At 51.9% G+C, this 27,736-nt stretch overlaps 8 protein-coding genes across 8 annotated transcripts; 4 read left to right on the forward strand and 4 right to left on the reverse strand.

The window, feature by feature from the left end:
- Positions 1-587: 587 nt before the first annotated feature.
- GT037_001958 (dnase i-like protein) lies at positions 588-4,304 on the forward strand (the record flags this gene model as incomplete). Its single annotated transcript, XM_038927005.1, has 4 exons — positions 588-629; positions 680-2,981; positions 3,030-4,179; positions 4,235-4,304. 4 exons carry the CDS (start codon positions 588-590, stop codon positions 4,302-4,304), a joined length of 3,564 nt encoding a protein of 1,187 aa, XP_038790297.1.
- A 651-nt stretch (positions 4,305-4,955) lies between these two features.
- Positions 4,956-5,697, forward strand: GT037_001959 (uncharacterized protein; the record flags this gene model as incomplete). The annotated part of the gene is made up of 2 exons (XM_038927006.1): positions 4,956-5,175; positions 5,225-5,697. The coding sequence occupies 2 exons, from the start codon at positions 4,956-4,958 to the stop codon at positions 5,695-5,697; spliced, it is 693 nt and encodes a 230-aa protein (XP_038790298.1).
- Positions 5,698-6,273: 576 nt separating this feature from the next.
- Positions 6,274-14,172, reverse strand: GT037_001960 (glutamyl-trna synthetase; the record flags this gene model as incomplete). Its single annotated transcript, XM_038927007.1, has 8 exons — positions 6,274-6,857; positions 6,958-7,014; positions 7,062-7,109; positions 7,603-9,101; positions 9,158-9,595; positions 10,036-10,577; positions 10,629-14,045; positions 14,101-14,172. The coding sequence occupies 8 exons, from the start codon at positions 14,170-14,172 to the stop codon at positions 6,274-6,276; spliced, it is 6,657 nt and encodes a 2,218-aa protein (XP_038790299.1).
- A 916-nt stretch (positions 14,173-15,088) lies between these two features.
- Positions 15,089-15,846, reverse strand: GT037_001961 (uncharacterized protein; the record flags this gene model as incomplete). Its single annotated transcript, XM_038927008.1, has 2 exons — positions 15,089-15,352; positions 15,409-15,846. The coding sequence occupies 2 exons, from the start codon at positions 15,844-15,846 to the stop codon at positions 15,089-15,091; spliced, it is 702 nt and encodes a 233-aa protein (XP_038790300.1).
- A 2,623-nt stretch (positions 15,847-18,469) lies between these two features.
- GT037_001962 (uncharacterized protein) lies at positions 18,470-20,774 on the forward strand (the record flags this gene model as incomplete). Its single annotated transcript, XM_038927009.1, has 4 exons — positions 18,470-18,708; positions 18,773-19,450; positions 19,515-19,654; positions 20,098-20,774. 4 exons carry the CDS (start codon positions 18,470-18,472, stop codon positions 20,772-20,774), a joined length of 1,734 nt encoding a protein of 577 aa, XP_038790301.1.
- A 108-nt stretch (positions 20,775-20,882) lies between these two features.
- GT037_001963 (uncharacterized protein) lies at positions 20,883-21,234 on the reverse strand (the record flags this gene model as incomplete). The annotated part of the gene is made up of 2 exons (XM_038927010.1): positions 20,883-21,040; positions 21,087-21,234. The coding sequence occupies 2 exons, from the start codon at positions 21,232-21,234 to the stop codon at positions 20,883-20,885; spliced, it is 306 nt and encodes a 101-aa protein (XP_038790302.1).
- Positions 21,235-21,745: 511 nt separating this feature from the next.
- On the forward strand, positions 21,746-22,057 carry GT037_001964 (uncharacterized protein; the record flags this gene model as incomplete). The annotated part of the gene is made up of 2 exons (XM_038927011.1): positions 21,746-21,916; positions 21,980-22,057. 2 exons carry the CDS (start codon positions 21,746-21,748, stop codon positions 22,055-22,057), a joined length of 249 nt encoding a protein of 82 aa, XP_038790303.1.
- A 968-nt stretch (positions 22,058-23,025) lies between these two features.
- On the reverse strand, positions 23,026-27,621 carry GT037_001965 (dna replication licensing factor mcm5; the record flags this gene model as incomplete). Its single annotated transcript, XM_038927012.1, has 5 exons — positions 23,026-24,464; positions 24,591-24,797; positions 25,406-27,248; positions 27,296-27,422; positions 27,473-27,621. The coding sequence occupies 5 exons, from the start codon at positions 27,619-27,621 to the stop codon at positions 23,026-23,028; spliced, it is 3,765 nt and encodes a 1,254-aa protein (XP_038790304.1).
- Between the last annotated feature and the right edge of the window lie 115 nt (positions 27,622-27,736).

Consider the following 27,736-nt stretch of genomic DNA (forward strand, 5'->3'; position numbering starts at 1 on the left):
GACTATGCGACTACTATGGAAGGTACAGCAGACTGACGGCTGCAGGTTGCCCAGGTGCTAGTCTGGCGTTTTGTATGCTCGTCTATAATTCGCCGGTGCCTGATCGCCTTGCCGTCGGTGGTGTGCAGGGTTCCGTGCTGGTTAGCTGTGGGGAATGGCAGTAACAAGACACGACAACACCGCTTCAAGCCGCCCGCGCCCAACGCAGAGAAGCAACATCCATCGCCCGTCAGCCGGAGAGGTCACCTGAGCGCACCGGACAGCACTCCACAGCCGTCGCCAGAGCGTGTGCATTCCGACTGCTGCTGAAACACTTGCACCCCCGCGCTGCCGCCGGTATTCCCTGTCGCCGAACATTGTTAGCAGGACAGTATACGCGTCTCCACGACGCACCGCCACCGTATCCACTACCACTCCCTCTATCTCTGGATCGTGTCCCTAGTAGCGCTGGCTGCATGACCGCTCACGAGCGACAGCCTCCCCTTGCATCATCACAAGAAGCGCCAAATGGGAACAAGACCTTACTGGTCGATGCGCAGCTATAGGATACCCTCCGGTGCCGGCTGACGACAAAACAAACACACATCATGGAGAACCAGCAAGAGGAGACGCAGGATGGCTCCTCCATTGTGAGTGCGCCTTGTCTGCATGACGAAGCAGTTGCTGACTCCCAGTACAGAAGCCAGTGTCCTCCCTCCGCGCCCAATTCGAGAACCTCCTCAGCACAAACAAATCACCCGCGCCTACCACCCCGCGACAGCGCTCTCCTGGCGCCAGCGACCGCCTTCCCATGCCCGAGGACAACAGGAGAACAGACGGGCGCATATCCCTAGACATGCCCAGAGATAGAGACTATACCGAGAGACCCTCGCCCAGTGTGGCCGACTACAGTGGGAGTGGGACAGTGACACCGCGCTCAAACACACTCGGACGGTCGCTATGGGCCAATCCAAAACCAAGACCAACGTCCATGATGGCTTTCTCTCCGCCCAGGTCACCTACAAGGTCGCCCACAAGGTCGCCTCCAAAAGTCACCGTCCAATCACCAAGATCACCGCCCAAGTCTTCCGCATCCCCCATACACTCGCCACAGCCTTCAAAACCCATCTCGCACGTAGCACTGGATTCGCCCTCGTCAGCGTCTGGGGGGAAAAGATTCTTCACAATGCCCAGTCGCAATGGTACTCCTAGTGTGGATGCGAAACCTGTCTTCCCATCTCATACGGGCAATGGGCTCTCCAACGATCCACGAAAGGGTGACCGACCAGTGTCCTCTGCGCCGCCTGCGCCACCACCCGTAAATCGAGCCGGAAAGCCCAAGATCTCACCAAAACCGATTTCTGTTGACGGTGCAGCTCGCACAAACCTGGCACCCGAAGCAACATCTGATGCTGTAGATGTGTCTCCATTCAGTACGCCGCCCAGCAGTAGTGGAGATAGCGTCAAGGGAGAGCCTTCTCCACCAGTTATTCCAGGGTTCTCTAAACCAAAGTTCACTCCTAGCAACAATGGATACTTTCCAGCTCATCCACCATCTACAGACTCTCGCATACCTGGGAAGCAACCCTTCAAGAAAACTATGCCCCCACCATCACCGAATGACCTGCCAGAAGACCGCCCATCGTTACCCATGCGACGAGAGAAAGACAACTTCGACTTGCGGAAGAGCGTGCAACTGCAGAGAGCAGCACCCCCTGACTTGCCAGTACGACGATCTTTTGACCAGACCCGGCCTGGTCAGTTAGTACAGGAGACAAACAACAAATTCATGCCGCCTCCCCGGCGGAACAACACAACTGGCGCCATATCCGCTAGTCCCGGAAAAGCGTTAGAACCCCCGAAACCACCGCCTCCACGAAACTCTGGGGAAATCCGACGGCCTTCCCAGCCAACCATGCAAGCATCGCAGCTATCACAGCCGTACACTTATGACTCGGACGATGAGGACACAGGCGCAGAGAAACAACCTGCTACTGCTCTAACAGACTACCCAGACTCGTCACAAGCGAATCGAAGGCCACCAGTGTTTCCGGATGGCGTAGCTGGCATCCCGACAGGCTATGAGACCAAACTGTTCGCGATTTGTGGCGATTACATATGTACGACCGGATATGTAACCAATGTTTGGAACGTTTTGAATGGGCGACTGCTTATGAGTCTCGCCCATGGTGATACAGTCAAAGCCACAGCGATTGCATTCCGGCCAGCCAAGGATGTTGAGGACGAAGGCAAGCGGTTATGGCTAGGGACGAATACCGGCGAAATGCATGAAATTGACATACCCACACAAAGTGTAGTGTTCACTAAGAGTAACGCGCACGCGAGGAGTGTTGTCACCAAAATCTTCCGCTATGCCTCAGAAATGTGGTCCCTCGACGAGGATGGCGTTTTGCACATTTGGCCAGCAGACGAGTCAGGATGTCCTTCTTTGCAGCAGGCGCCGCTCACTTACCGCATCCCTCGTGGAAGCACCTTTTCCATAATCTCGGGCTCCCAGTTGTGGGTAGCTTCGACGAAAGACATACGAGTCTACGCTCGTACATCAGACAACAATTACTTCCAGCAGTTGACACAGGGACCTTTGTCTCAGCTTAATGTCGGAGACGTCACTTCTGGTGCTATCATCAGCAGTCAGCCGGATAAGATGTACTTTGGACACGCTGATGGGAAAGTCACAATCTACTCCAAGAAGAGCTTTGAATGTCTTGGAATTGTGAATGTCAGTGTGTATAAAATCAGCTCCCTGGTTGGTGTTGGTGACTTCCTTTGGGCTGGCTACAGTACTGGAATGATATACGTGTACGAGACCAAGTCGACCCCCTGGAAGGTGTTGAAAGATTGGAAGGCACACGACAAACCAATCGCGGGCATTTTGGCCGATCGTACCAGTATCTGGAAGCTCGATAGATTCCAGGTCGCGTCTTTAGGAACGGACAGCATGTTGCGTGTCTGGGACGGGATGATGAAGGAGGATTGGCTCGGTACGTGAGATTGATTTATCTTCGTCGTACCATACTAATGCTCTACAGAAAACTTGATGCAACAACGCGATTCTGAATACTGTGAGTTCAGAGAGCTCTCAGCACGAGTCATGACATGGAACGCCGGCGCAACCAAACCCGCAAACATACGAAATACAGAGCAGGATCGTAATTTCTTCCGGGAAATAATCGAGCCTGGCAATTCTCCCGACATTCTCGTCTTTGGATTCCAGGAGTTGGTCGATCTGGAAGATAAGAAGATTACTGCCAAGAGTATCTTCAAGAGAAAGAAACACAAGGAGACATCAGAACACGAACACATGTCTCATCAATATCGGGCGTGGCGAGACCACCTTGTCCGTGTTCTAGACGAACACAGTCCAAACGAGAATTATGTTCTCTTGCATACCGCCAACCTTGTCGGTCTCTTCACCTGTGTGTTCATAAAGGCTTCTGAACGGACAAATATCCGCGACGTATGTGCAGCTGAGATCAAGCTTGGCTTCAGCGGTCGAGTTGGTAACAAGGGTGCGCTCGTAGTGCGCTTCTTCATTGACGATTCGTCGCTCTGCTTTATCAACTGCCATCTCGCAGCTGGTCAGACACAGACCGTGCATCGCAACAATGATGCCGCCGCAATTATGGAGAACGCGCCATTACCGAAGAACCGCTCTCCAACTTCGTGCGCAAACTACTTTGTTGGAGGTGGTGATGGATCCATGATTTTGGACCACGAGATCTGTATCTTGAATGGTGATCTCAACTATCGCATTGACGCGATGCCTCGCAATACTGTTGTCGCCGCTGTGCAGCAAGGGAATCTGGCGAAGCTTCTTGAGCGCGATCAACTGCTTTTGTCTCGCAAACGCAATCCCGGGTTCCGCTTGCGTGCATTCACAGAAGCGCCCATCAACTTTGCTCCCACTTACAAGTATGATGTAGGGACAGACAATTACGATACCTCCGAGAAGCAGCGTTCACCAGCATGGTGCGACCGGTTGCTGTACCGCGGCTTGGGTAGAATCAAGCAGTTAGATTACCGGCGACACGACTCTATCAAGGTCTCGGATCACCGTCCTGTCAGTGGAACATTCAAGCTCCGCGTCAAGACGATCAATTCGAAGAGACAGGATGCTACCAGAGATAAAGCTGAAGTTGAGTTCGAGGCAGTGCGGCGGCGGATAGCTGGAGACATCAAGTAAGTCAAACGAAATAATTGACCCTAAAGCTTGTCGTATTGACAAAATTTGCAGACTCGACTACCTGATCAATGTCTTCGGTCTATCCAGCAAAGAAGCTCAGAAGCTACTGAAAGGAGCTTGAACCATTCCAGGGCTTGTCCCAAAACATTGTGAAACCTTAGACGCGGAACTAACCCGTCGTTAGCGCAAACTTCAGCCTCATCAGCTTTCGGGGATGTGGATGCGGAAGACATGATGTATCGCAAAATACGATAGTTCGAGCAGACGCACGATTACCGACGATGTCAGGGTCATGGGCTACGGCTCATAGCAGATAGCGGCGCAGAATCGATCGAGATGAAATGCGGAGAGTGGGACACTAGAGAAGGATTGACGAATGGGAATGTGTAGAAAAAGCATAGCATTGGCAGGCGAATCTGGGTTCCATGTCTGAGCGTTTTCGCTGACGGAAAGGCGCATTCTCTTTGGCGATCGGTGCCCGCAATGGGGATAAGGAATCTAGAGCACGCGTTGTCGCGTAGCAGAATTGTGGTCATGGTGACGTCAGATCAACGCGCCTCCCCAAATAAAGCATCGATGATGACGGCAAGCAAACAGCAAAACCGCCCACGCACCCTCACCATTTCTTCTTCAATCCCTACTTATGTCCGCAACTTCAATTGCAATTCGTCGCTTACCACTATTGACGACCTCAAGAGCTGTACCTCGTGCACGACTTGTAGCTGCTCACCTCACGCGACAGCACCCCACATTTTCCACAACTTCTTTCAGAATGGACAAAGAGCAAGTTAAGGATCAGAGCCGTGGCCAGGAGACGACTGGAAAGTCGGAGTGGAAACAACGCCCACCCTACCGCGTCCACGAGAAGAACGAGGATTTTGACGTCAAGTACGAAGCCAACTGCCATTGCGGAAAGGTTCAGTACCAGCTCAGCCGGAGAGAGCCTCTAGACAGCAAGCTGTGCCATTGTACAACCTGCCAGACCCAGCATGGTATACTTCTTCCTCCGATTTCTCTTAGAGTACAACTAACACCCGTCAGCTGCACCCTTCCAATGGGCAGCCATCTTTCACAAAGATGACATCAACTTCACCAACGGCCACCATGATCTGGAATGGTATGACCCAACAGACAAGTCCATCGAGCACAAGCTCCCCTGCAAAGTTCGTTGCTCCTACTGCCATTCACCCATCATGGACGAGGGCCGCAACATGATCCTTCTTTTCCCCTCCCTCGTGCACCTTAAGACCGACGAAGACAAGGCATACTTCAAGCCCCGTTGCCACATGTTTTATGGCCAACGTGTCATGGATATCCCAGACGGTCTTCCTAAATGGAGCGGTCTGAGCGGTGATTCTGATCTCATTGAGGACAGCCCACCGGATATGGTTCGCGAGCATGAGCGTAAACGCGAGGAGGAGAGGAATAAGAAGTTGGAAGAGGGTGAGCCGGATGAGGTCACCAAGGAGGGTACTCAAGGCAGGAAGGAAGGCAAGGGCTCCAACTCCGGTTAGGCAGTGAATTGGTCCCCAGATGGAACAGCTACATTGAGGCATGCTTGCCTAGCATTATTTTGTCGATTCCATTGGTTTCCAGGCACAATGTATGCTCATGACGAACAATGTATGATGACATGAAATCGTCGGGTGGGTGGGAGGTGGCTGTGACAAGAGTCACGAGCCCATGAAAAGATACAGATAGGATATTGGAATCTAGAGATCCGCCTGAAAACCAATACCAGCTGTCAATATTGAGTACTACGCTTACCTCCATATGTACATATACACGTACGTCGATGACTTGCAGCTCACCATACCCGCAGGCGAAATGAATGGCTAACTATACACTTCGTTATCGTGTTTTTCGCCATGAGAACGGTACAAGGTATCATCCGAGCTAGTTGCTTGTTGAGAACACATGAGAAAGTTCTACTTTGCAAGATGTTATATTCAAATCATGGTATTATAGCTACAGCAGCTCTAGATGTTATCGTCATGTACGAAACATCATGTGACTTTGCTTCTATTCTCCCGTCTTTTCAGTCCACCTCTGGGCCGTTCAACCTGTCTTTCCCAGCTACCTACCAAGCCCTAACCACGAGGCCACAGGTCCCACCCAATACAGTACACCCAAGGTGTACCCTTCCACTGTACATCATCCCTCACAAATACAAACACATCATCAACCTCTCTCTCGCAGTCGTAGTTCAAGTTTTTGTACTGGCTCCTTGGTCCCCCAAATCTAACCTTCATCCTGTAACCGCCAGAAAGTATAACTTCCGCGTAATCCAGGGTTGTGCAGTCTCTAAACACCTGCTTTTTCCCTCCAATAGTCACTGTCAATGCAGGGACGCAATTTCCGGGATCATACGTCCCTCGTTCGAAGGCGGCGGCAATAGTGTTACGCAAGACTTCGTACACGTCAGAGCGGCCGTCGTACCATGAATCTTCGACTGAGACGGTGATGGTCTTGCGAACATGGCTGTTGGTGTAGATGCTCAGACCGCGGGAGGTGACGTAGACATTGAATGTGGCATGGTTGCTGCCGCAGCGTTTGCCTGTAGGTGGACAGATATGTTCGATCGCAGTCTGGACGTCGTGGTAAAGAGTCTTGCTGTCCCCGACGTTGATGCCATTAGGGCTGAGGCCGAGGGTGATGGTCTCCGACCTGTCGACTGGGGGTGGTTAGACGTTGAAACTATACCCAGTTTGATACAAGTGTAAGGACATGATTGTGTTGGGTAGTTTGTCTTGAGGAGAATTTGCAAAACATACTGTGCACAGGCTGAGTATGGTTGTAGCTACCGCCGTTTGCGAAGCCGGCATCATCAACTGCAGTGGTTAACAAAAAGGCCCTCAACTTGGACTCCGGTACTCACTACTCTCGTTACCAGCGGTTGGTGCCGCAGTCGCGAGCATGCCGCACGCTGCGGTGATAATAGCAAGAGCGACGAGCCTCATGGTTACTTCCTCGGTGTGCTTGCGTGACAGTAGACGGTGGATGGAAGATATGACAATGCGATGGAGCGACGATCGACATGTAGATGAAGAAGAGAAAAATGGGTGAGTAGGCAGGTAAGGTCTCCATTTTGGATCAGCACTAAATGTGGTGACTGAGAAAAGTGAAGGTGAGTATCATCATCTAGGGACGGAGTGTCTCTTGCGCGTTGGGCTCATCGAAAGGAAACGTGGAAGTATGATCATCCAACGCAACTTTCATAGCACATAAGATAGCGTAAGACCAAGAAATAATGTATCAAAATGCTTGAACAAGATGGCTTGGACCAAGATAGTGTGAATCGGGAGCATCAGTTCATTCAGGTTACAATAGAGCATAGTTCTCTACATGACCAGTACTACATTGCTCTGAGATTCAGTCACAGCAGGTAATCCCGTAGAACAATATCTATTTGCTCTTACCGGTAGGGATCTGGAACGCGACGACAGGCTCGCCGTGCGCAAAAGCGCGATCGATACGGAAGAAGCCCTTGCGGTCAAACTGTACGATATCGTCAACCTTGAGGTCCGCGACGTTGCAGTCAGCCATGGCCTTGGTCCTAGACTCAGTCTTCGGGTTGAGGAAGTCCTCGAGCGTATCCTCAGGCTCTAGCTTGTCCTTGGTGATGAGGTAGTCGTAGTCAACAAGCTCAATGGGAACAAGCTCCTGGTCATTGCTCAGCCAAGTGACCTTCTTGGATGTCTTCTTGACGTCTCCTTGGAGATGTAGCTCAAGCTCAAGGCCGGTGACGGTCTTGAGGCCGTGCTTAGCCATCTCGAGGGGGTTGATCGAGTGGCTGATCTTGCGCACGATGGCGTTACCCCAGTTCATGAGGGTGATTTCCTCGTCTTGAGCGAACGATTGTGCGTCTGCTTGCTCCATGATGACAGACTTGCTGAAGACGATCTTCTTGTTGCCGAGATCGTACTTGGCGTGTTTCGGCTTGTCCTCGGAGATGACGCCCTCACGCGCGCCGATGATGGTGACGGGAACGCGGCCGGAGTCATCGATAGCGGTGTAACGAGCCGCAGTTGGCTCAATGTGCTTCTTGTTCGTGGCCCAGAAGGCGAACCAGTCCTGGTTGACAATGTTCTTGGAAGGGCCTTGCTTAAGGATGAACTCGCGGAGAGCGGGGATGACGGCACCGTGGCGACGGACACCGCGGACGGTAGGCATGCGCGGGTCGTCCCAGCCCGACACAATACCAGCATCGACGATCTTAGTGAGCTTGCGCTTGGACAATACAGTGCGGACAAAGTTCAGGCGCGCGAAACCCCAGTTGTGGACCTTGCGGAGCTTGAGGTTCTTGATGAACCATTGGTACTGTGCGTCACGGTCGTTGTACTCGGTTGTGCGTAGCGCGTGGGTAACGCCCTCGAGCGAGTCGACGATGGGGCAGCAGAAGTCATAGGTAGGGTAGATCTTCCACTTCTCGCCAGTGCGGTGATGCGCCTGGGGGTTGCAGCGGTAGATGACAGGGTCACGCATGGCCTTGTTGGGGTCATCGACGGACATCTTGGCGCGAATGCACCACTTCAAGCCCTCCTCGTTGCCCTTTCTCATCTCCTCGAAGTGCGCAAGGTTGTCTTCGACGCTTGAGTCCCTGCGAGCACTAGCAATGCCGTTCATACGCTCCTCACGCATCTTCTCTTGCATTGTGTCGTCTGCGTATGCCAATCCATCCTTGATGGCCTGCACACAGCTCTCGTAGAGCTGGTCAAACCAATCACTGGTGTAGGAGACCTGGTCTGGCTTGATACCGAGAAGCGCGCAGTCCTCGACGATGGCATCCTGGAACTCTTGCTTCTCCTTGGTAGGGTTGGTGTCGTCAAATCGCAGCAGGAGCTTGCCCTTGTACTTCTCGTGCGCGAAGTAGTCGTTGAGCAGCGCTGCTTTGGCGTGACCGATGTGAAGGTAGCCTCTGCGATACGGTTAGCGGAAAGTAGTCGCACCCCCCCGAAGAAGAGAGCAACTCACGAAGGCTCAGGCGGGAACCTAGTAACGATGCCAGTGCCATCGCCTACATCCTGTAGGCCAATGTCATAGTTCGCATCATCGTTCTTGCCTCCCTCCTTCTTGCCCTTGCCCTTGGCACCCTCGTCCTTCTTGCCTTGTCCTCCGACAATGACCACGCTCTGGGGGTATGCCTCCTCGATGTACCTAAACCAGCGGCACAGGTTCTTCATCAAGTCCTGCTTGATGAAAGCGTGCGCAACGCGGTTCTCGCGGATGGTCTTCCATACTATCGTATCGGCGTCGGAGATAGTGTAGCCGACGATGTGGGAGCGGAGAGTGAGGTGTGCGTCAAGTTCCAGTAGGTGGGGTTCGATTTGCTTGAGGTTGAGGGGCTTGAGGGCCTCGGATCGCTGTTGCCATTCGGCGATTTGCGCGTCCATGCTGGCGACAGTCGTTTTGCTTTTACAAGGTTTGTTGAATCTGGATTGTATCCAGTCGTTGAGGCGATCGTTCGTAATGGGAAAAAGTTGAAGTGGGGTGAACTGATGACGCGGGGCAACACGGAGCTTGGCAGGTACGAGTCACTGCAGGGCTGTCTCCTCGACCCACGACAACTTTGCTAGAAATCTAGAAGGCCAGACCAGCCCAGCTTGTTTGATATTGTACATCCGTCATACATCACCATCAAGCAGCTCGAAGATCGTGTTACTACCAAAATACGCCCTAGTAGTATTGTCACCCTATATCCTGTATAAACGCCGAGAAATGCAAAAGCGTTACAACGGCCGTGGCGGTCATACGAGTACAAACGCTATCATTACAAGTCATAAGGAGAGTATAAAGAAAGAGAAAAAAGGCTGCCACACGATCAAGCACACTCCCATTGAGCAAAAACACACCACCTTGCGCTTCGGTCAGCAAGCACCAGACCTCGCCATGTGCCCTTTTCACCAATCTTGATGACCGTTTCCCAGGCCGTACCATCGGCATCGTTAGTACTGCTAATATGCTCCGTCTTTCTAGTCAGGCGTATGATCTTGCCAGAAGGTGTTTGCACGGCTAGCTTGGCAGGCTTGTTGCTACTACTACCTGATGATCCAGAAGAACTTTGAGATGGGTTCGTGTAGTTGGATCCAGTTGCTGAGATACTCTGCATGCTCATAGCGGATGCAGGGCGAGCAAAAGGATTTGGCGATGCTCGGCCATGCATCGCGGGACTAGGCTCGGGGGATTTTGTAAGGGATGACGGATGTTGGCGAACGCAGAAGACGAAAGTGTTGTTGAGGGCCAGATTAGCGCACTGCGGCTGGGCGACGTATAGATCGTGTCGTTGGGCATGAGGCGTAGGATGTAGAGTCAAGAACGAATATGGAGGATTGGTGCCGGTATGCGTCAAAGGAAGGCCGATTGCCAGGTTGTGAGGGTTCAGCTTGTTGGAGTGCTACGAGGCGTTAGTTTATCTATCCTAGAGATGTGACGAGAAAAAGCTTACCATAAGTCCCCGGGGTCCTGCATAGATCTTCAGGACACCCTGGCCACCATCGTTCGGAAGAAGGGCCTTAACAGTGTATCTTTTCTGGCCACTGTACCATTCGGCTTGTGCCAATGCCGGCTTCCTCACAATTTCGCCGCTCTCAAAAAGGTCACCGTCCATGTCTTGATCATAGGCTCGTGCCTCAACCTCCGCAACACACTCTACATCCTCTGGTACGTCAACGTAGACATGCGCCATCTCAAGGTTGTCTAGGTTCAAGAGACTAGTATCGAAGTTGACTACGTTGAGATGATGTCGGAAGTAAGCGGGTGTTGCACAAGGGAGTGCCATCAGCACCTCGTGTGGCTGAGGTGGGCAGATGTGTTGCTGTTCCGGAAGGAGTGGAACGTGAGAGTAGCAAATCTCCATTGGGCGAGCAAGGAAGTACCATGTCTCAGCCACAGATGATCCCGCAGTCGAGTAGTGAACTCGCTTTGGGTTCGTCGGCCCAGCAAGGGAGCAGTCCATTATGCGCCACTCACCCTCTACAATGACAGCGTTCCAGAAGTGATTCGGCCGCGCGACGCTCTCTAGGTCCAAGGGTTCGCCTGGTGTCTTGAGATAGCCACGGACAACTTCAGCGTGCATTCCAACAGAAGCACACATCTCTGCCACGACCATGGCGATTTCTTCAGAGCATCCGCGCTTGCTTTGAAGTACGTGTTTCGGATCCATCTGACCCTCGAAATCTTCTTCCCACGATATGCGCTCGCTGACCCATGTGAAGATAGCTCGTAATCGTTGAATATCGCTTCGGTATGGTCGACAAACATAGCCTTGTGCCAAAGTCGCTGGGTTCGTTCCAAGAGGAATGCTGTTAATGAAGCGCGCACTCTTATCAACATGAGCAAGACTGCAAGCCGCAAAATCGGTGGGTTCGGTGATGGGAAGACCATCAAGACCCTCGTCGCCCTCAGCCGACTCATACAGGATCTCAATGGGGTTCAAAACAGGAATGTCCATCATCTGGCATCTTTCGGCTCGCTCTGTTCGCTCGTTCTTACTTAGTGAATTGGACCGATTTACATCCCGCCTGACCTGCACCCAATCTACCGTTCCGAGGCCGGTCTCCCTAGATTCCTTCGCCGCATGGGTCGATTTACCCCCTTCTATGCCAGTTGGTTCGGAGTTATCCAGGCGGCTTGCGGCGCGACTCTGGGAACGACCAGCAGCTCGGCTGGCAGCCCGGGATCCCGGCCTACTTATCGTGTCGATGGTGCTGCGTGCATTCGCGGCTTGGGTCTTCGCAGTGTCGATCATCTTACGGAAGAAGCCGCTGCGCTTTGTCTTCAGTGGTTGCCTCAGTCCACCAAGAGGATCTGGGTCGTCCGTGGCTGGGGTGCTGACTTCAGCTTGTTGTATGTCGCTGGAACCGGCTTGCGGCTGTGAAGCATGGCTGGAGTGATAAGTGACACCAGTGAAAGGTGTCTCTGGCCGTCCGTCGTCGAACCCGTAACCCTTTCCAGCCGTGTCTTTGGTGTTCATGACGCTCTTTGGTCGATCCTTTCCAAATTTCTTGCGGTAATAGCTCCCAGCGCTTGTAGCACTCATGTTCGTAGCAGAGTGTCCAGACATCAAACTGCGATCGGTGCTGTTGCTTGTGTGTGTCGTAGTCGTAGAATTCGTTTTGCTCGTAAACGTTCGTCCAAGTGCATTTCGTCCAACGTTGTAGGCGGATTTGCGATGGTTAAGTAGCTTCGAGCCCTTTCGCTGAACCTCTGGCTCAGCATCGGCCATCGAGGATCCGGGTCGCTGGTGTGAGCTTTTCAGAGGTACGGTTGGCCCTTCGTCATCGCCGATGAAAAGCTCACCGTTCCTAGCTTGCTCTTGTTGCTTCATTCGCCTGAGACGACTTTCCATGCGCTTCATGTAATTGTTAACATCTGGCAGACCTTCCTCTTCGTCTTCGTCGCCGCGGCTCATAGCGGACTGCGCTCTGACCTTTTTAGCCGACTCCTGGTAGACTTGGTCAAAGGCTTCCGGAGACCATGGATTCGATGGGGTTGGAGGCTCTTCGGGCGACTCATCACTTCTTGATGTTGTCATATCCTGCAAAGACGACATGACATCATTCATTGCTGTCGTGAGAGGAGAGGGTGTGAAGTGTCCACTGCGTGCTCTTGGATCAGGCGAAGGCGGCTCAGGTGTGATGAAGCCATTATGCGAAGGAGGTGCGGGTGACGGAGCTCTGCTGGGGTCGTAAGCGACGCGATGCGGTGGCGGAGGCGGAGGAGGCGAGTCCACAGGTTCTTCTTCGTATTCGTCGTTGTAAGGAGCGGGTGATGGGCCGCGACTAAGCTCGTCATCATCCAATTGCATCTGGTACGGAGACGGCGATGGACCTCGATCGTATGCGCGGTACTGGAATGAGGGGGCTGGCGAAGCCGCACGCGAACGCTCTTGGAATGATGGTGCCGGTGAAGGACCACGGTCGTATGCTCGGTACTGAAAAGATGGTGCCGGCGATACAGCTCGTGAATGCTCTTGGTAGTGGACGGGGGGCGCTGGCGAGGCTGCCCGGTAATAGTCCTGACTTTGTCGGGGAGGAGCTGGTGATGGTGCCCTGTAAACATCTTGACTTGGTCTTGGAGGAGCTGGGGAAGCTGCTCGGTACATGTCTTGTATTTGTTGTGGAGGAGCTGGAGATGCTGCTCTAGCGTAGTTGCGATGTTGTATAGGAGGTGCAGGCGATACACCACGGGGTTGATACTGGTACTGGGCTGGAGGCGCATGCGATTGTGGTGGGATATACGAGCCGCGTCGGATGGGAGGAGCTGGTGATACGGCGCGAGGCTGGTAGCGATAGTCGGCGGGCGGTACGGGAGACGATTGCGCGCGTGTATGCGAACCGTGACGTGACGGTGGTGCTGGTGAAATAGCGCGCGTCACGGGTGTTCTCTTGGAAGGAGGTCGTGGTGATACTGCGCGAAGATTTGACTGTTTTCTTGTGGAAGACGCAGGCGGTGGGCTCTCGCGACTTTCGGTAGACGACCGCTTCATCGACGAGAAGGGGGACTTGGTCTTGACACTGCCGTTTGGTGAGTTGATGCCAGCCTTGAGCCTCTCTCGCGCAGCAGCAGCAGGATTTGGTGCGCCTGCAGCTGCATAAGCCGTGAAGGGCTTCCTGAAGGTGCTCTTCTGCTTCTGCGGTGCTGGCTTTGGCTGCTCCTGGGCACTGTTCTGCCTCGACATGCTTCCTCCGCTGCCATTGCGCGCCCATGGTTGATAGTCTTCGCTGAGCAGTTCGACAAAGTTGGAAGGGAACAGTCCAACCATGCGCCTGTCGCGCTTCAATCGGCCCATCCACCAGGATCCATCACCGGCATTAAGGACTTCAATCAGGTCGCCTTCTATGAATCCGAGGTCGCGTTTGGTCTAGAGCAGCGGTTAGGTCAGGTGCTGCAACAAGCCAGCTTCTGTCGCAACTTACCTCTCCTCCCCATGAATACACAGCTTTGCACCAGCACGGAAAGCGCACCGGCAGTGCCTGGCCAACGGCCATGTTGGGTATTATTCGGTTGTTGTAGGCGTAGTATTAATTCGTGGTTGACCTGCAACTTGTGTGGGACATGCACGGCACGTGGATGACATGCGTGGATTAGAGTGAGAGACGGCGTCGATTAGGTGTGGAACGCGCAAGAAAGCTCCAGCGAAAGACAGTAGTCGATGGTAGCAATGGCAGAGAGTACTTCTCTGTAGTCACGCCGCGATTGATAGCGGGGATGTGGTATGTGTAAAGCTAAGCAGGGCCTATCGCGGCCTGATGTCTCGTCTGGGTTGGGTAAACACGATTCAGTCGACCGCTCCCCCAGCAACCGCCGCGCACCAGCCAGGATGCGGTCCCACTTTTGCCCACCACGTCACCTCAATCTTCAGCTCTACACCGCGACATGTCCAGTTTTTCTCCATCTTGGGCATGCGCCTTGCACAATAGTACTTCGTTCGGCGCCTGATCATGCACGAGATGTGTAGTCGCCTGTCTGTTATGCATCGCGACAACTATAACACGACTGCTGTCCCGAACAGATGTTCGCAACTGTCCACTGTTGATGTACGCTAATATTGACAGCCCTCTAGCTTTCCTGCTAGAAGCGATCTAGCAACAGTAGTCGCGCACGACTTGTCGCCTTGCCATAGCTCAGCACGCCACTCGAACATACAGCGCGAGCCGATCACGATTCAGATGTTGTCCTAACATGTCTGCATTGGGCGCCAAATCTTCATCACCCAACGCATCACTAACATGGGAGATTCTCAGATTGAGGTAAACACATCGTCATTTGTCAAAAAGCTACTGAGATCGAGAGCTATGGATGCGGGAACAAGAAAGTAGTACCACTAGGGCGTGCGATATAAAAGAAAGCCGATTCCTCCTCAACTTGACTGCCTGATGGGACACCAGCGGCGAAACGAATCGCTTACTGTCCGTTCCACATCTTGGGGCCGGGCATCGTGTACGACTTGGGGTTGTTCCACTTGTTGAACGCGATACCGGGGTCCTGAGCACTGTAGACACCAGGAATCTTGACCGTGGGGGAAAGGTTGCCCTTGCCGGAGGACGCAATGTTGAGCTGGAAGCACTCCATGTAGAACTGAGCCTTGCCGACGTGGCCCTCGTGGATGGCGATGTGCTCGACACGGACGAGGTACTCACCAGCAGGAATGTTCTGCTGAACGGTCCACTAGAGATACAAAGTCAGTATATGACTCGTAGATAATCAGAACAGTTGAAACTTACCTCGAGGCGATCCTTCTGCCAGCTGTCCCAAGCAGTGTCCACGCCGGGCTGGCTGGGGTTGATGAGGCCGCTCTCCATGACCTTGATCCAGTCACCGGAGCCGTCGTAATCAGCAACCTTGCCAGGTGCCTTGGAGATGTAGACGAAGCCTGGACCAGGGTGCTCAATCTTCTCGTTGTTGAAGAGCTTGAAGCCGAGCTTGTCACCAGCCTTGACGTTGTAGGTGGGAACGCCTCCGGCTTTGGCGCCCTTGTTGCACCTCAGGTCGGGAGAGTTGATGACCTCGTTGGGGAACGACGGCATGTAGGAGTTGGTGTTCTTACGGGTGTAAGCATAGTCGCCACCGATAGCCGCACCGTTGACGATGAGGCGGTTGAAGATGTAGTGGGCATTGGCCCCCAGGGGCGCAAGCAAAGCGAAAAGAGCAACAGGCTTCATGTTGTAGAGAAGAGGGTGAATATGTTCAAAAGAAGTGAAAGTAAAAAGTTGGAGAAGCGAATGTACTGGTTGGTATCGAATGCTAGTGATTGCGATGGTTCTTACAACATGGCACCTGTCAGATACTTATACTGAACGACATCTCAGCATGGTTCACTGCATCGTTCCATGTCATTGGAGGGATATCCATTTTTTTGGTCCCTAAATTTCATCACCAACCCATCTATTCTCACTCTTCATCTATTTCTCGCCAGACTACCCCACCCCCAAGGCGTCATAAGTCATCATAAGCCCATAGTACCTAGTCGCATAGAACATCTTGTTCGTTCTAGTCTCACTTTAAATGAAAAAAGGGATCCCAACACCACGTCGAAACACATATAACCGGTGGCCAAGCCAAGCCTCACCAACACCACCCATGTGCTTTCCGCTGCTGCCAAGTCCGGGGATATCATGTGTTTCATGTTTTGACTCTATTGCACCTTGGCGAATATGCAGCAAAACAAAGTGCCGATGTGGAAATTCTCCTATTCGCTGCGTCAAGGCTTACCTGCGGTATCAATATCCACTACCCGCGATGCGAATCCGAATTGCGATAGGCTAGAGCTAGCCGATTTGTTAAGCGGAGCTTGTGGGACATTCTGTGGGTCTGCCGAAAGTGCTGAAAGAGCTGCGTGATGCGATAGCTCAGTTTCTTCAGCATCTCTTCTTGCTCTAGGCTGGTCACCCCGATAACTCCTTTGAAACGATGTGTCCCCTCACCTCCGTCGTACGCCGTCATTGGTAGCCTTGCCGTCACTGCGTCCGCGGTTTGCCGGTTATGACATGACCATCAGCTCTTTGAGGGAGGTCCACTTGTGATTGCATCGAGAGCACGAATCACTTTCTCGTGAACGACTCTCGGCTATTGTTACAACACCTCGTCATTGTCCTTGTGTAGGAGAAGATGTACGATGTGGAGATGGCTGTCTACACAAATGTCTAAGAGATAGACGTTGAGACCTCGAGACGACATGCTTACTTTTCTTCTCTGCCACTCTGAGTGACACAGTTAGATTGTGCTTTTGTACAAAGTTGAGTGTGAATTGTGCGGTATTATATATTCGTAGGAAAAGTCGATATTCACAAACAATGGAGGTAATCTCGCCTCCAAAAACCATGTACTGTAGTCACTACATCGCTTCATGTGCGCTGTCTTGCCACATTAAAACGACAGTGACTTCAATTCCTGTTGAGTTATGACCTCAAATTGGCTGCAGAGTACTCTCCTGGTTTCCTAAATTCTTTTTCCTGAATCATAAACTCAGCTTCTACAAAGTCCTCTAACTCGAACCATTTATTACCAGAGAGAACACCTTCAAGCTACCCAAGCGAGCCTTACACCGATAGCCATGGTGCATTATAACGAACTGCACCCCTCTGAGCCTCAACACCATGGCCCTTTTAGCGCCTGTGCTGCTACCCTGACAAATATCCTGGACTTTGTTCAAGAGGTATGCAACACTGAGATGACAGAGGAAAGTCGGTCGAAAGATAGCAAACGCTTTGTTCAATTACTCGAACAATTGAAGAACAATCTAGCTAGAGTCAAGAGTGACTTTCCGGTGGAAAAGAGGCACCTGTGGGTAGGAAGTGAGATTGAGCGATACGAACAGGCAGTGAAGAAGACGGAGAGTCTGAGCGCTAAGTTCACAGAACTAATGGATCTAGAGGTCTAGACAAAGCTGGATGATAAGGATGCTGGTCCGTGTATTGCTGACGACATCTGCACGAAGCGCTAGTTCTTTCCTTCTCCAATCACTTTGATCATTCTTGGAACCACGTACTCTTTATACTTCGTTTGAAGGGATATGAAACATGGGATTCTAATCAAGAAGCTAACGGGTTATCGCGATTGCAGAATTCGAGGCGTGTACGGCGATCGTGATAGAAATGCGATGGTGAAAAAGAATCTCGCGAGTCACAATAACATGATCTTCGATAGCATGACGTACTCTCCGTCTCTTCGCGACGTCCAATCTTTCCCGATTTTCGTCAATGTGATGTATGGAACCCCCACTGATTCAACAATGTTTCATGGAGACGATTCACGGTTGACGTTATGAGGACACCAGCGTACAGAGCGACCGTATTGATGAGTTTTGGTTCTACGATTTTTAGAGCCTACTAACAGCATGATCGAAGAAACAGAAACACCTCCGAAAACTCTCGAGTAACATTTTAACACGTCCCGCTGTTATGGGACATGCCATGCGCTTATAGAGGTCGGAATTGGTCGACCCTTAATCGTCGATCGCTATTGGTGTTCGGGCATTGTGAGATTTGTCGAGTCCCCGGCTATATGCCGGCTATGTGTCGCATCTGGCAGAGGCCGTACCGGACTCTTTCGGTAAGCAGCGTTTCCAAGTCAAGATGATGAAGACGATGACATCGCGACAGAAGGGCGTAAGAGGCTGGTAGCGCAAGTGGGGCAAACCCGCACCTCCGCCTTCCTATAGAGCAACAACGACCGCTCGCGGGCGGGATTGCCAGTTGCGGATGTCAGCGATTGTTGTTACTACGCGTGATCACAACTTAAATATGAGGTTCGACACGATATTTTTCATTCGAGACAACACCCACAATGCAATCCACGAAAGACGGACAGTCCAACGGCCACAGTGGTTACGATCAACCGCCGATCGGACCTCGGCTGTTCTCTGTCAAGAAACCACCAGCGTTGGACGATTTCAAGAAGCTCACAACACAGTCTGTGCCCTGTCATTATCCGCTTGCGAAAGCTGTCGAATCGAATGTACCCATCTACCATCTTCCCGATTACCACTCGCTCAGTCCAGAGGAGCGTTCTGCGCTTCAAGATGAGTACGTAACTCCTACTTACGAAGTGAAATTGAGACATCTACTGATTGCATACACCAAGTTACAGATGGTATCACATCCTGCTTTCGGGGCCAGGGGTGTTCGTCACCAAGGATCTGTACAAAGACACTTCCCTGCTTGAAAAAGTAAACAGCGTTTACGCAAACATTATCGCAGAAGAAAAGAAAGTGGCTGGCAAACGCGGTGACCATTTCGCCGGAGCTGGAGCAAACGATCGCATCTGGAACTCGCTCTCAAAGCACTGCCTACAAGATCCGGAATCGTTTGCAACATATTACTCAAACCCATGGCTGCCACTAATTTGCGAAGCATGGCTGGGTCCACATCATCGCTTGACTTCCCAAGTCAACATCGTGAAGCCGGGCGCAAAGGCTCAGATCTCTCATAGAGACTATCATATTGGGTTTCAAGACAATCAGTCGTGCGAGAGGTTTCCCAAGGCAATACAAGTTGCATCGCAGTTTCTCACACTTCAGGGAGCAGTCGCGCACTCCGCTATGCCGGTAGAGAGTGGACCGACTAGGCTTTTGCCGTTCAGTCAAAGGTTCGAGGAGGGTTACATGGCGTATCGTATTCCGGAATTTGCAGACTACTTTCTGGAGAAGTATGTATCTATGCCACTGGAGATGGGTGACGGGCTGTTCTTCAACCCAGCTTTATTCCATGCTGCGGGACAGAATGACTCGGCCGACATCAAGCGATCAGCCAACTTGCTGCAAATATCGTAAGATATCTTCTTTTACAAGCTGCATGTAACACAAAAGCTGACTTCATACGTGTCAATATAGGTCAGCCTTTGGTAAGCCAATGGAGTCTGTCGATACACACGCACTTGTCGAAAAGACGTGGGATGCGATGTCCACGACATATCAAAAGGAAGGGCTCAGCGACGAGCTTAGAGCCCTCGTGAGCGTTGTCGCAGAAGGATGTAAGTAATGTGGCTATAAGTCTACTTTCGAGACACATACTGACTTGGTACGCTTACTTTAGACCCTTTTCCAACCAACCTCGATAGGAGGGTGCCTGAAACGGCCGGCATGGCACCTGAAAGCGAGCAGGATGTATTGGTGAAGAGTCTAAAGAAGAAGGTTACAAGACAGGCTGTGTTGGATATACTGGCGACAATGCGAAGAGAGTCTATGGCGTAGATACTGAATTCGCGATACTCGCTGAGCAGTTCACGTGAAAGTGGGCAGGCCCTCAGTGTGTAACGTAAACCAGTATACAGAATCCGGGTCTAAGCAAATATACTATAATTATACAGTGGGACAGCACACTATTCACACCGCAAGCCAGTGCGTCCACAGTGACCAACAGTTATAGCAAACGCAAACTAACTCCTCGGTTTGCCCATGCGTTCGAGACCCCTAGCCCTGATACCTGCCATAAGAAGCAGAACTCATGACCGTCTCATTCCATACCTTATTCACCCCGTTATGTCGCGCGCTCTAGTCGAAGGTGAGCAAAATGCAGAAGACGGCGTTCTGAAACCTTTGCCCGCCGAACGAAACACGGTGTTTCCACCAGAAGAGAACCCCAATGTTCCTCTTTCTGTTACGACCGTACGTCCAAAATCACCGAAAGAAGACAACACTGCACATCCGGCACTATGTATACCCCTCGGTCCCCCTCGAGCGGTGGCTACAACAGCCCCAATGTCTCTTACACCAGACGCTGAATTCCGCATCATAGAAGCCGAACTGGCAAATTGCGAAAAGACCCGCGAAGCGCTAGCACGGCGTGAAGCTGCACTTCGAGAACGAAAAGCGGAGATAATACGAGAGACTGAGATGAAGCTCGATAAAGAGGTGCGTGAGTTGACTGTGGGAGACCAAGACGAAGAGATGAATGAGGGATTGTACATGCGTGATGTGCAGAGAAGAGTGGACGCAAAGCTTCAGATGGCAGGGAAGAACGCGAGCCAAGCGACGGAGGAGTCACAACAGTCGGAAGACACTGGAGGGGAGAAGGTCATTCCAGTTAGTGCACCAGAGCGAAGGCGACTTGCACGTCTTGCTTTGTTCAAGAACGATCCTAGACTTGGTTGAGAACTATAATATGAAGATGCCGCACTATATCGTCAACTTTGTGATTTCTTCATCATGCATATCGAATCATAGTACCTTCAAGATGTACTCTCAACTATCTTCCATGCCTTAATCAAGTGTAAAGAATTCTGCAATCTCTGGAAACATCCTGCTCATCCTTTCCGCTGTGATAGCATCTACTTTGATTACAGGATCAAGTTTGTACGTGATCCACATCACCTTCATATTGAGACATGTCATTGCCCGGGCTTGTATCGAGATCTCGCCTAGTATGCGTCAGTGGTAGCGACACACATGGCAGTATTGACTGACGTCGGTGTTCCGCAGCTGTCTCACCAATAGTCTTGTTGAGCTCGGTAATCTCATTGAGCAAATTCGTGAGTTGCTGACTGTACCGGTGATCTGCATCCCGTTGAGCCACAGTGGGCGTGAGTGCGTGTTTGTTTGAGGAAGATGACATTCTGTCTGAGTGAGAATCGTTCAGATATAGTATATGGAATAGACAAAGGTTTGAGTGTAATATGTATCACCAATGATTTGAGCTACACTGAAAGCTCAAATACTATCCATAAGCATCGCGCTGATGCTAGCACGCACGTAGCGAGCGTTGCGTGTGAAGACTAAACAATCATTCAGCCATTGAAATCTTGGAATGTGACACCGGTGAATTCGCTCGTATATGAGTTTCAGCATCGTTGTTTTGGCAGTGTTCGCGCCAACATGGAATGCTCGTTCATTGACTGAAGCCGTAACCAGGTTGAGCAAACAAACCAGCACTCTATATCACCGCTGCTACGTATGCCCTCATCACTACATGTTGGTGTCCTTTCTCTTCTAATTCTCGACTGTCGACCAGCCTTAACATCTTCGCTCGTGATCATAACTTGCAATCAGCACATTGATAGCTCAAGATCAAGTCGACTAATGATTATATCTCCAACTTCACGAACAAACCATCTATATTCCTGAGAATGTCGCACAATACCCCAGACAGCCTCCTCAAGCTCGCTGCCGAGCTCAATAAGCTGGGTGGAGAACTTTGCGCAATAGGTGGCAAGCTAGCACAGGCCGCAACAACTCTCGAGCAAGAAGCTGCCAATGTTGCTCTTACGAACGCGCAGCGATGGGGGGTCGATGTACAGGTATGTGGCTCCCATGCTAGAACGATTAGTGTATCTGGAATAAAGTATAACATGGTGTTGTAGGTTGCTGTAAGGGCTGGACCGCATGGTCAATGGACTGGGCAAGGAAACGAGATTGTCGTTAATGGCGCGAAGAAGTAGCGATGCTGTCGAGAGAGAGTAAGAAGGAAGTGGATAAGGGATGATGGCATGTGCAAAGGAATATGGAAATGCCGATGTGGGATATCGGCAAGGAGAGACGATCTCCCAGCGGAGTGTAGTGCGGAAAGCAAATCGGAAGTTGGTAAATTGCGAGGACACGTCTCAGAATTCAACATGGTGCATTGCTAATTTTTTTTGATCTCTTCAATGACCGGCATGGTGCTACATTGTTCTCATTGTATTTCTCAGGACGAGGGCGCGGGTGAAGGCTTTCCCCGCACGCAGCTCGCCTTGCTTCTTCAAGCACTAGCGCAGCAGAGTTTTTATCAGATCATCAGATAAGATGCGAGGCCAAAATTCTGTCACCACTCACAGCGCGAGTCAGCCCCGAACCATCTCCAGCCTATATTGGCGGTGTAAACTCTACAGTGTACGCGTAGACAAATCTGTTTTAAGTGGCTGATGTCGAGTCAGGATGACGGTCTGAACTCGGAAGATGGAAATGCAAGTTCCGTGATGGTCTGATTGCCAAAGCCACACGCTGATTAGCCAAGCCGCGAAATTGAGCACGGACGGCTGTTCGACTTGCTCCTCAGGAACTGAGAGCAAGACAGGATAGGGCGATAGTCACGAGCAAGTACACATATCGATCGTAGAGTATCATGTGATCATCAACGCCGATTGCGTTGGGAGTTTCGTCTCAATTCGTCATTAATCTAGTCGTTGGTTGCAGTAACCACCTGCATATTCTACAGAACTAGTAGGAAAGGTTTTGAAAAGTAAAAGGGTATCATCCCCGTCCTTGCATCGCAAAGAGCGTTCAGACTCGGGAGTTTGCTCATGTCTCTATGCACATGAGAGATGATGCAGGACAACATATGAATTGAAGTGCATGCCAGCACCGCAAATGATGGACAGAAGTGCGAAAGGAAATGTGTGGTAGATCAAACACTGGAGCGAGCAGAGTGCTATCGGCCGATATTGTAATGCGAAACAGCATCAAGCATGGCATGGTCCTCGACCTTGGTCATGGGCGAATAAGACGCTCTGCGCCGTTCCTCAGCTTCCTCGATCAGTGGTGCATGGGGGCCGTCAGACGGGCGTGGTCTCAGAGGGCGCTGGGCGTGTTGAAGAGTAGTGAGAATGCTGCTTGCATCTAGCTCCATCGCACTGTACATGCCGGGTTCCATGGTGAATGTGTCTCTGCGAGCCTCTTGTCGTGCAAATGTCTGTGGAACGGGCTTCAATTGACGCCAGTCCATGTCATTCGGGTCCGTTGAGACGCGGCCATCGAGTAGCTTGAAGGCTTCGCTGCAACCGACCGTTCTTCCAGTACCCACGGGTGATGAAAAACCAGCCCTCATGTCAATGCTAGTGGAGACCTTGGGTTCCATTATGTCGAGCGAGCTGCTCTTGCTTGAATTGCGACGTGAACTCGAAGGGGTTTCTTCACTTCGGAGCTGAGCAACCCTTTGACACCATGCTCGCTGCTGGGGATTTGACTGGCAATCAGCGCAAGAGCCTGGTCCAGTCGTAGCCATCTTAGGCTTGACATCTTTACCCGAGGAGCCGCTCGCCTTATGCGCTAGTGAGGATGACTCGTCGGCACTGTCTACACGAGTGGGAGGGTCGCATATGCATATGTCCTTCTGTCCCTCGCAAAAGCCACAGTCTGTAATCTTGGCCTCTTCCACTGGGGGCGCAAATGTAGCAGGGTGGTGCTTCGTTTTGAACTTCTCGGTGAAGTCGACCTCATATTCCACGTGAGGATGCTTTTCGTCTTCCAAGTCCTCATGGCCATCGCGAAGAATTCCGGTCATAGCCTCGCCCGAGAACTGCAAGTCATGGGTAAGATCAGCGAGGCATGCGCAATGTTCGGGGGTGCACCGATCACAGCCTGACTGCATGTTCTCAAGTGGCTGATCGTGGGGTGGGATTCCACGCATCATGTCAAAGTCGTGTTTTTCCTCGTGAGACGCATGCTGAGGGTTCATGGAAAGGCCCCGAGTATCTGGGGTACCGGCTTGTCTGTACATCTTCAACTCTTCCTCTAGCGCTCTGTTACGGTTTTCGAGGTAGTGCACCTGCTCTTGCATATGTTGCAAGGAGCGTTCGTACGCGCTGCTGTTATCCTTCATCTCTTGGGTTATTCTGTTGACAGTCTCAATCAGGGATTGGACATTCTTCTGCTTGCGTTCGCGGAAGTTGCGCTGCGATGCACGGTTCTGAGCCTTCCGCCTAGATTCAGGCTCTTCAGTCGCAGGCTTGCGGCCGGGCTTGGGGCGGGGCGGGACGGTGTGGTGCTTGCTCGCAGGGCCCCCGCCCGACAGGCAGGGGCCATTTGTGTTGCTGGTGGCAGACAACGTGGCGGTGGTCAATGAGGTCGGCTGGGCCTTTGGAATGAGGTCTGGGCGGCGGTCAGTTGTCGTGAAGCGGGCGATGGCCAGACACGCGGTTGCGACATGTCTTGCAGCCGACAGCCGCGGCGAACCGCTGGCACATGGTACACGGCAAAAGCAACAGTGCTACTTACGTCGACTGGTAGAGGAGCGGCGGTCATCAGAGCCTGCAGCTCCGAATGCACTGCCTTCAGGAGATGCTGCGGGCGATGAAACAGCACTGTAATCGTGATTCGAAACCGGAGTGTTGGCGTTCTCGGGTGCAGCAGCGTCGTTGGACATGTTGGCGTCCTGCAGCGTGAGGTACGAATGAGGTGGACGAGTGTTATCAGATGAAGATCCTGGGTTATCAGATCGAACCATCAGCCGACGACTTTCCCCGAGCGACGCCGAGCTCGGAGCGGATCGGATCAACTCCTCACTCCGACAACTCATGCCACCACCAGCGGCGGAAGCGACTCGTCATCCAGGACAGCATGCCAAGGACCCATCGCGCTCTGGGAGTAGAGCGAACGGTCGACAGCGGACAGTTCCATGGCATAGTCAATGCCATAACAGTGTATGTCGGCATCTTCAAAAATCAAGGGCTGTGTCTCGATACTCCCTTCACACTAGTAGAGCGGGTAAAGACAGTAAAGATGACCTACAGTACCTATGCTGGGTATCCAGCCTTCTGTAGCGTGAGAGAGAAAACGTCTGGTGGAATTATCCATGGAACATCCCGATGAAAGACGTCATAATACAGCTCTGCGTTGCCAACGCTCCATGCACCTCGTTGTGAAGCACTTCCAGTGTGCGCCCTGCCCGAAAACTCTACTCAAAGCACCCACAGCACGTATGCAAACACCACAAACGCTAGACGCCATTTCGCCCATTCAAATCATGTCCTTAGCCTATGCGCTCGCCCTGAACACGACACTACCGCCATGTCTCCATCTGATCGTCTCACGTGCATTCATGACATGCAGTGCGCGAGCAAGTGCTTGCTCCGAGTAACCCTTCCCATCCACCATCTCACGCTTGAGCGTAGACAGATTGACTTGCCATCCAATAGGCATACGTCGTCGGAGTTCTTCTTCGACTTTGTTGACTTCATCCATGAGCTCCTTCGAGCTCTGGCCTTCACCTTGATTTACGGCATCCATTGTGGAAGCGAGGAAAAGACGAATTGCCTCATCTACATGTGACTCGTCTGCGATGGGCGACAGCGACAACTTGGCTAGCGACTCGGTAATACGGATGATAGCTTCTAGTTGACGAACAGTGATGGGGATACTCGAGCGTTGGTTTGCGTTGATCTCCGAAGCATGCACTTGCCGCCTGATGCTAACAAAGTGACTGGAAAGCTTCTCTGCCGCCTCGGGCGACAGACGCGGTGCACACTTTTGCCGACAGTATGTGATGTAGCGCTTCATCTTCTCGATTGGAATCTCGGCCTGCACTGTCTCTTCAACACCTCGACCGCCCATCGCAATGCCCATGACGTGCTTTGCTATCCGCTCGTCACGACCGCGATCGTGCTCATCGCGCACGATGAAGATCATGTCGAAACGTGACAAGATGGTAGTCTGGAAGTCGATGTTCTCACCAGGTGTCTTCATATCATCGTAGCGACCAAAGATAGGATTAGCGGCTGCTAGCACCGAGGTTCGCGAGTTGAGAATCGTGGTGATGCCTGCTTTGGCGATGGAAATGGTTTGTTGTTCCATGGCTTCGTGGATGGCAACTCGATCTTCATCGCGCATCTTGTCAAATTCGTCGATACACACTACGCCGCCATCAGCTAGGACCATGGCACCACCCTCGAGGTAGAATTCTCGTGTATTGTGGTCGCGCTGCACAGATGCTGTTAAACCGGCTGCTGAGGATCCTTTGCCAGAAGTGTAGATTGCGATTGGCGAGACCTTCTCAACGAACTTCAAGAGTTGAGATTTGGCAGTACCAGGATCACCAAGGAGGAGCACGTTAATGTCTCCACGGAGCTTCATTCCGTCCGGCAGAATTTTCTTCGCACCACCCATGAGCAGACAAGCGATAGCCTTCTTGATGTCCTGGTTTCCGTAGATGGAGGGCGCGATGCAACGTGCAAAGACCTCATAGATATCGGGTCTCCTGCTCATCTCCAAGAATTCTTGCTCCTCTTCTTCGGTGAAGACAGCGTTGCCTTTGCTGCCGTGGTCGACTTCTGCATGAATGCCAACTGCCCTGATGTATGGGTTACGAATGGCTACTGCGGCATTGCCAGCACGTTTAGAACCCTTTTGCTGATAAATAGAAAAGACACCCATGACCGAGCACCGTGTACCTGGGACAACACGATTCGCCAGATAGCGGTCTGCAGATATCATGATATGTCGTGGTAGTTCACCGACTGGAACCTGATCGGGCGCCTCCTGCAGCTTGAGCACTTGTTGGTCGATGAACTGACAGCGCTCGTGCATGACATAGTAAGGGTCCAGCGGACACTGTTCTCCGCTTTCCCCTTCGCCTCGCTTCCTGCCGCATGTTCTTGGGAGAGATACACCTGAGAAGCCACCTGATACAGGAAGGATTTCTTCGTGCTGGCAATTCCTGCATCGTATGGCGAGCGCTGTTGATTTGGACGAGAGCGTCGAGGCACCGATGATGATGCCAGGTATGCGAACGAGCTGGGAAACGTTGGTGGCGGTCAGGTCGCGAATTGAAAGTTCGGAAGCGTTCGAGTGGAGGAGCAGCTGGTGCTCAGGGAGCTGAATGTTCTTTTGTGAGGGGTAAACAATGCGCTGTGTGCACGACTTTAATGCGGACTCGAACTAGTTTTTGTCAGCATGCGCATGCAACGCTGAGCTGTGCCACATACGAGGGGTATGATTTCTGCTGGGTTCTGTCTGAGATCGTGTGCAAGCTCTGGACTGTAGCTGATGAGATGCGCGACGTCGATATCGCAGTAGTACTGCTTCAGGAGCACGTTCTCGCGTATTTGATCTCTGCGACTAGTTAGACGAGCGCATCAGGTGCATTGAACAGTCTTCTGTACCGGTAGACAAAGATGTTGTCAAGAGTAAAGTCCATGATAAAGTCGACGAGCGCCTGCTGTACGCGCGAAGGCGCAGCTGCATCTTGAGGGCCATCGCCGGCTTGGCTACCGAAGAGACTGATGGAAAAAGGTGTTTGTCTATCCGCCATTCTATGTGTCGTGTATTGTCAATCCTGAGGGTTGGTGTTGCTTGAGGGGCAGGCACGTCGTCGCTAGGGGAGACAAGGACGCGCTTTCCTCGCGATTGCGCGCTAGGCCGCGCGC

This window comes from Alternaria burnsii (genome assembly GCF_013036055.1).
Source record: "Alternaria burnsii strain CBS107.38 chromosome Unknown 750, whole genome shotgun sequence".
Classification (NCBI taxonomy): Eukaryota; Fungi; Ascomycota; class Dothideomycetes; order Pleosporales; family Pleosporaceae; genus Alternaria; species Alternaria burnsii.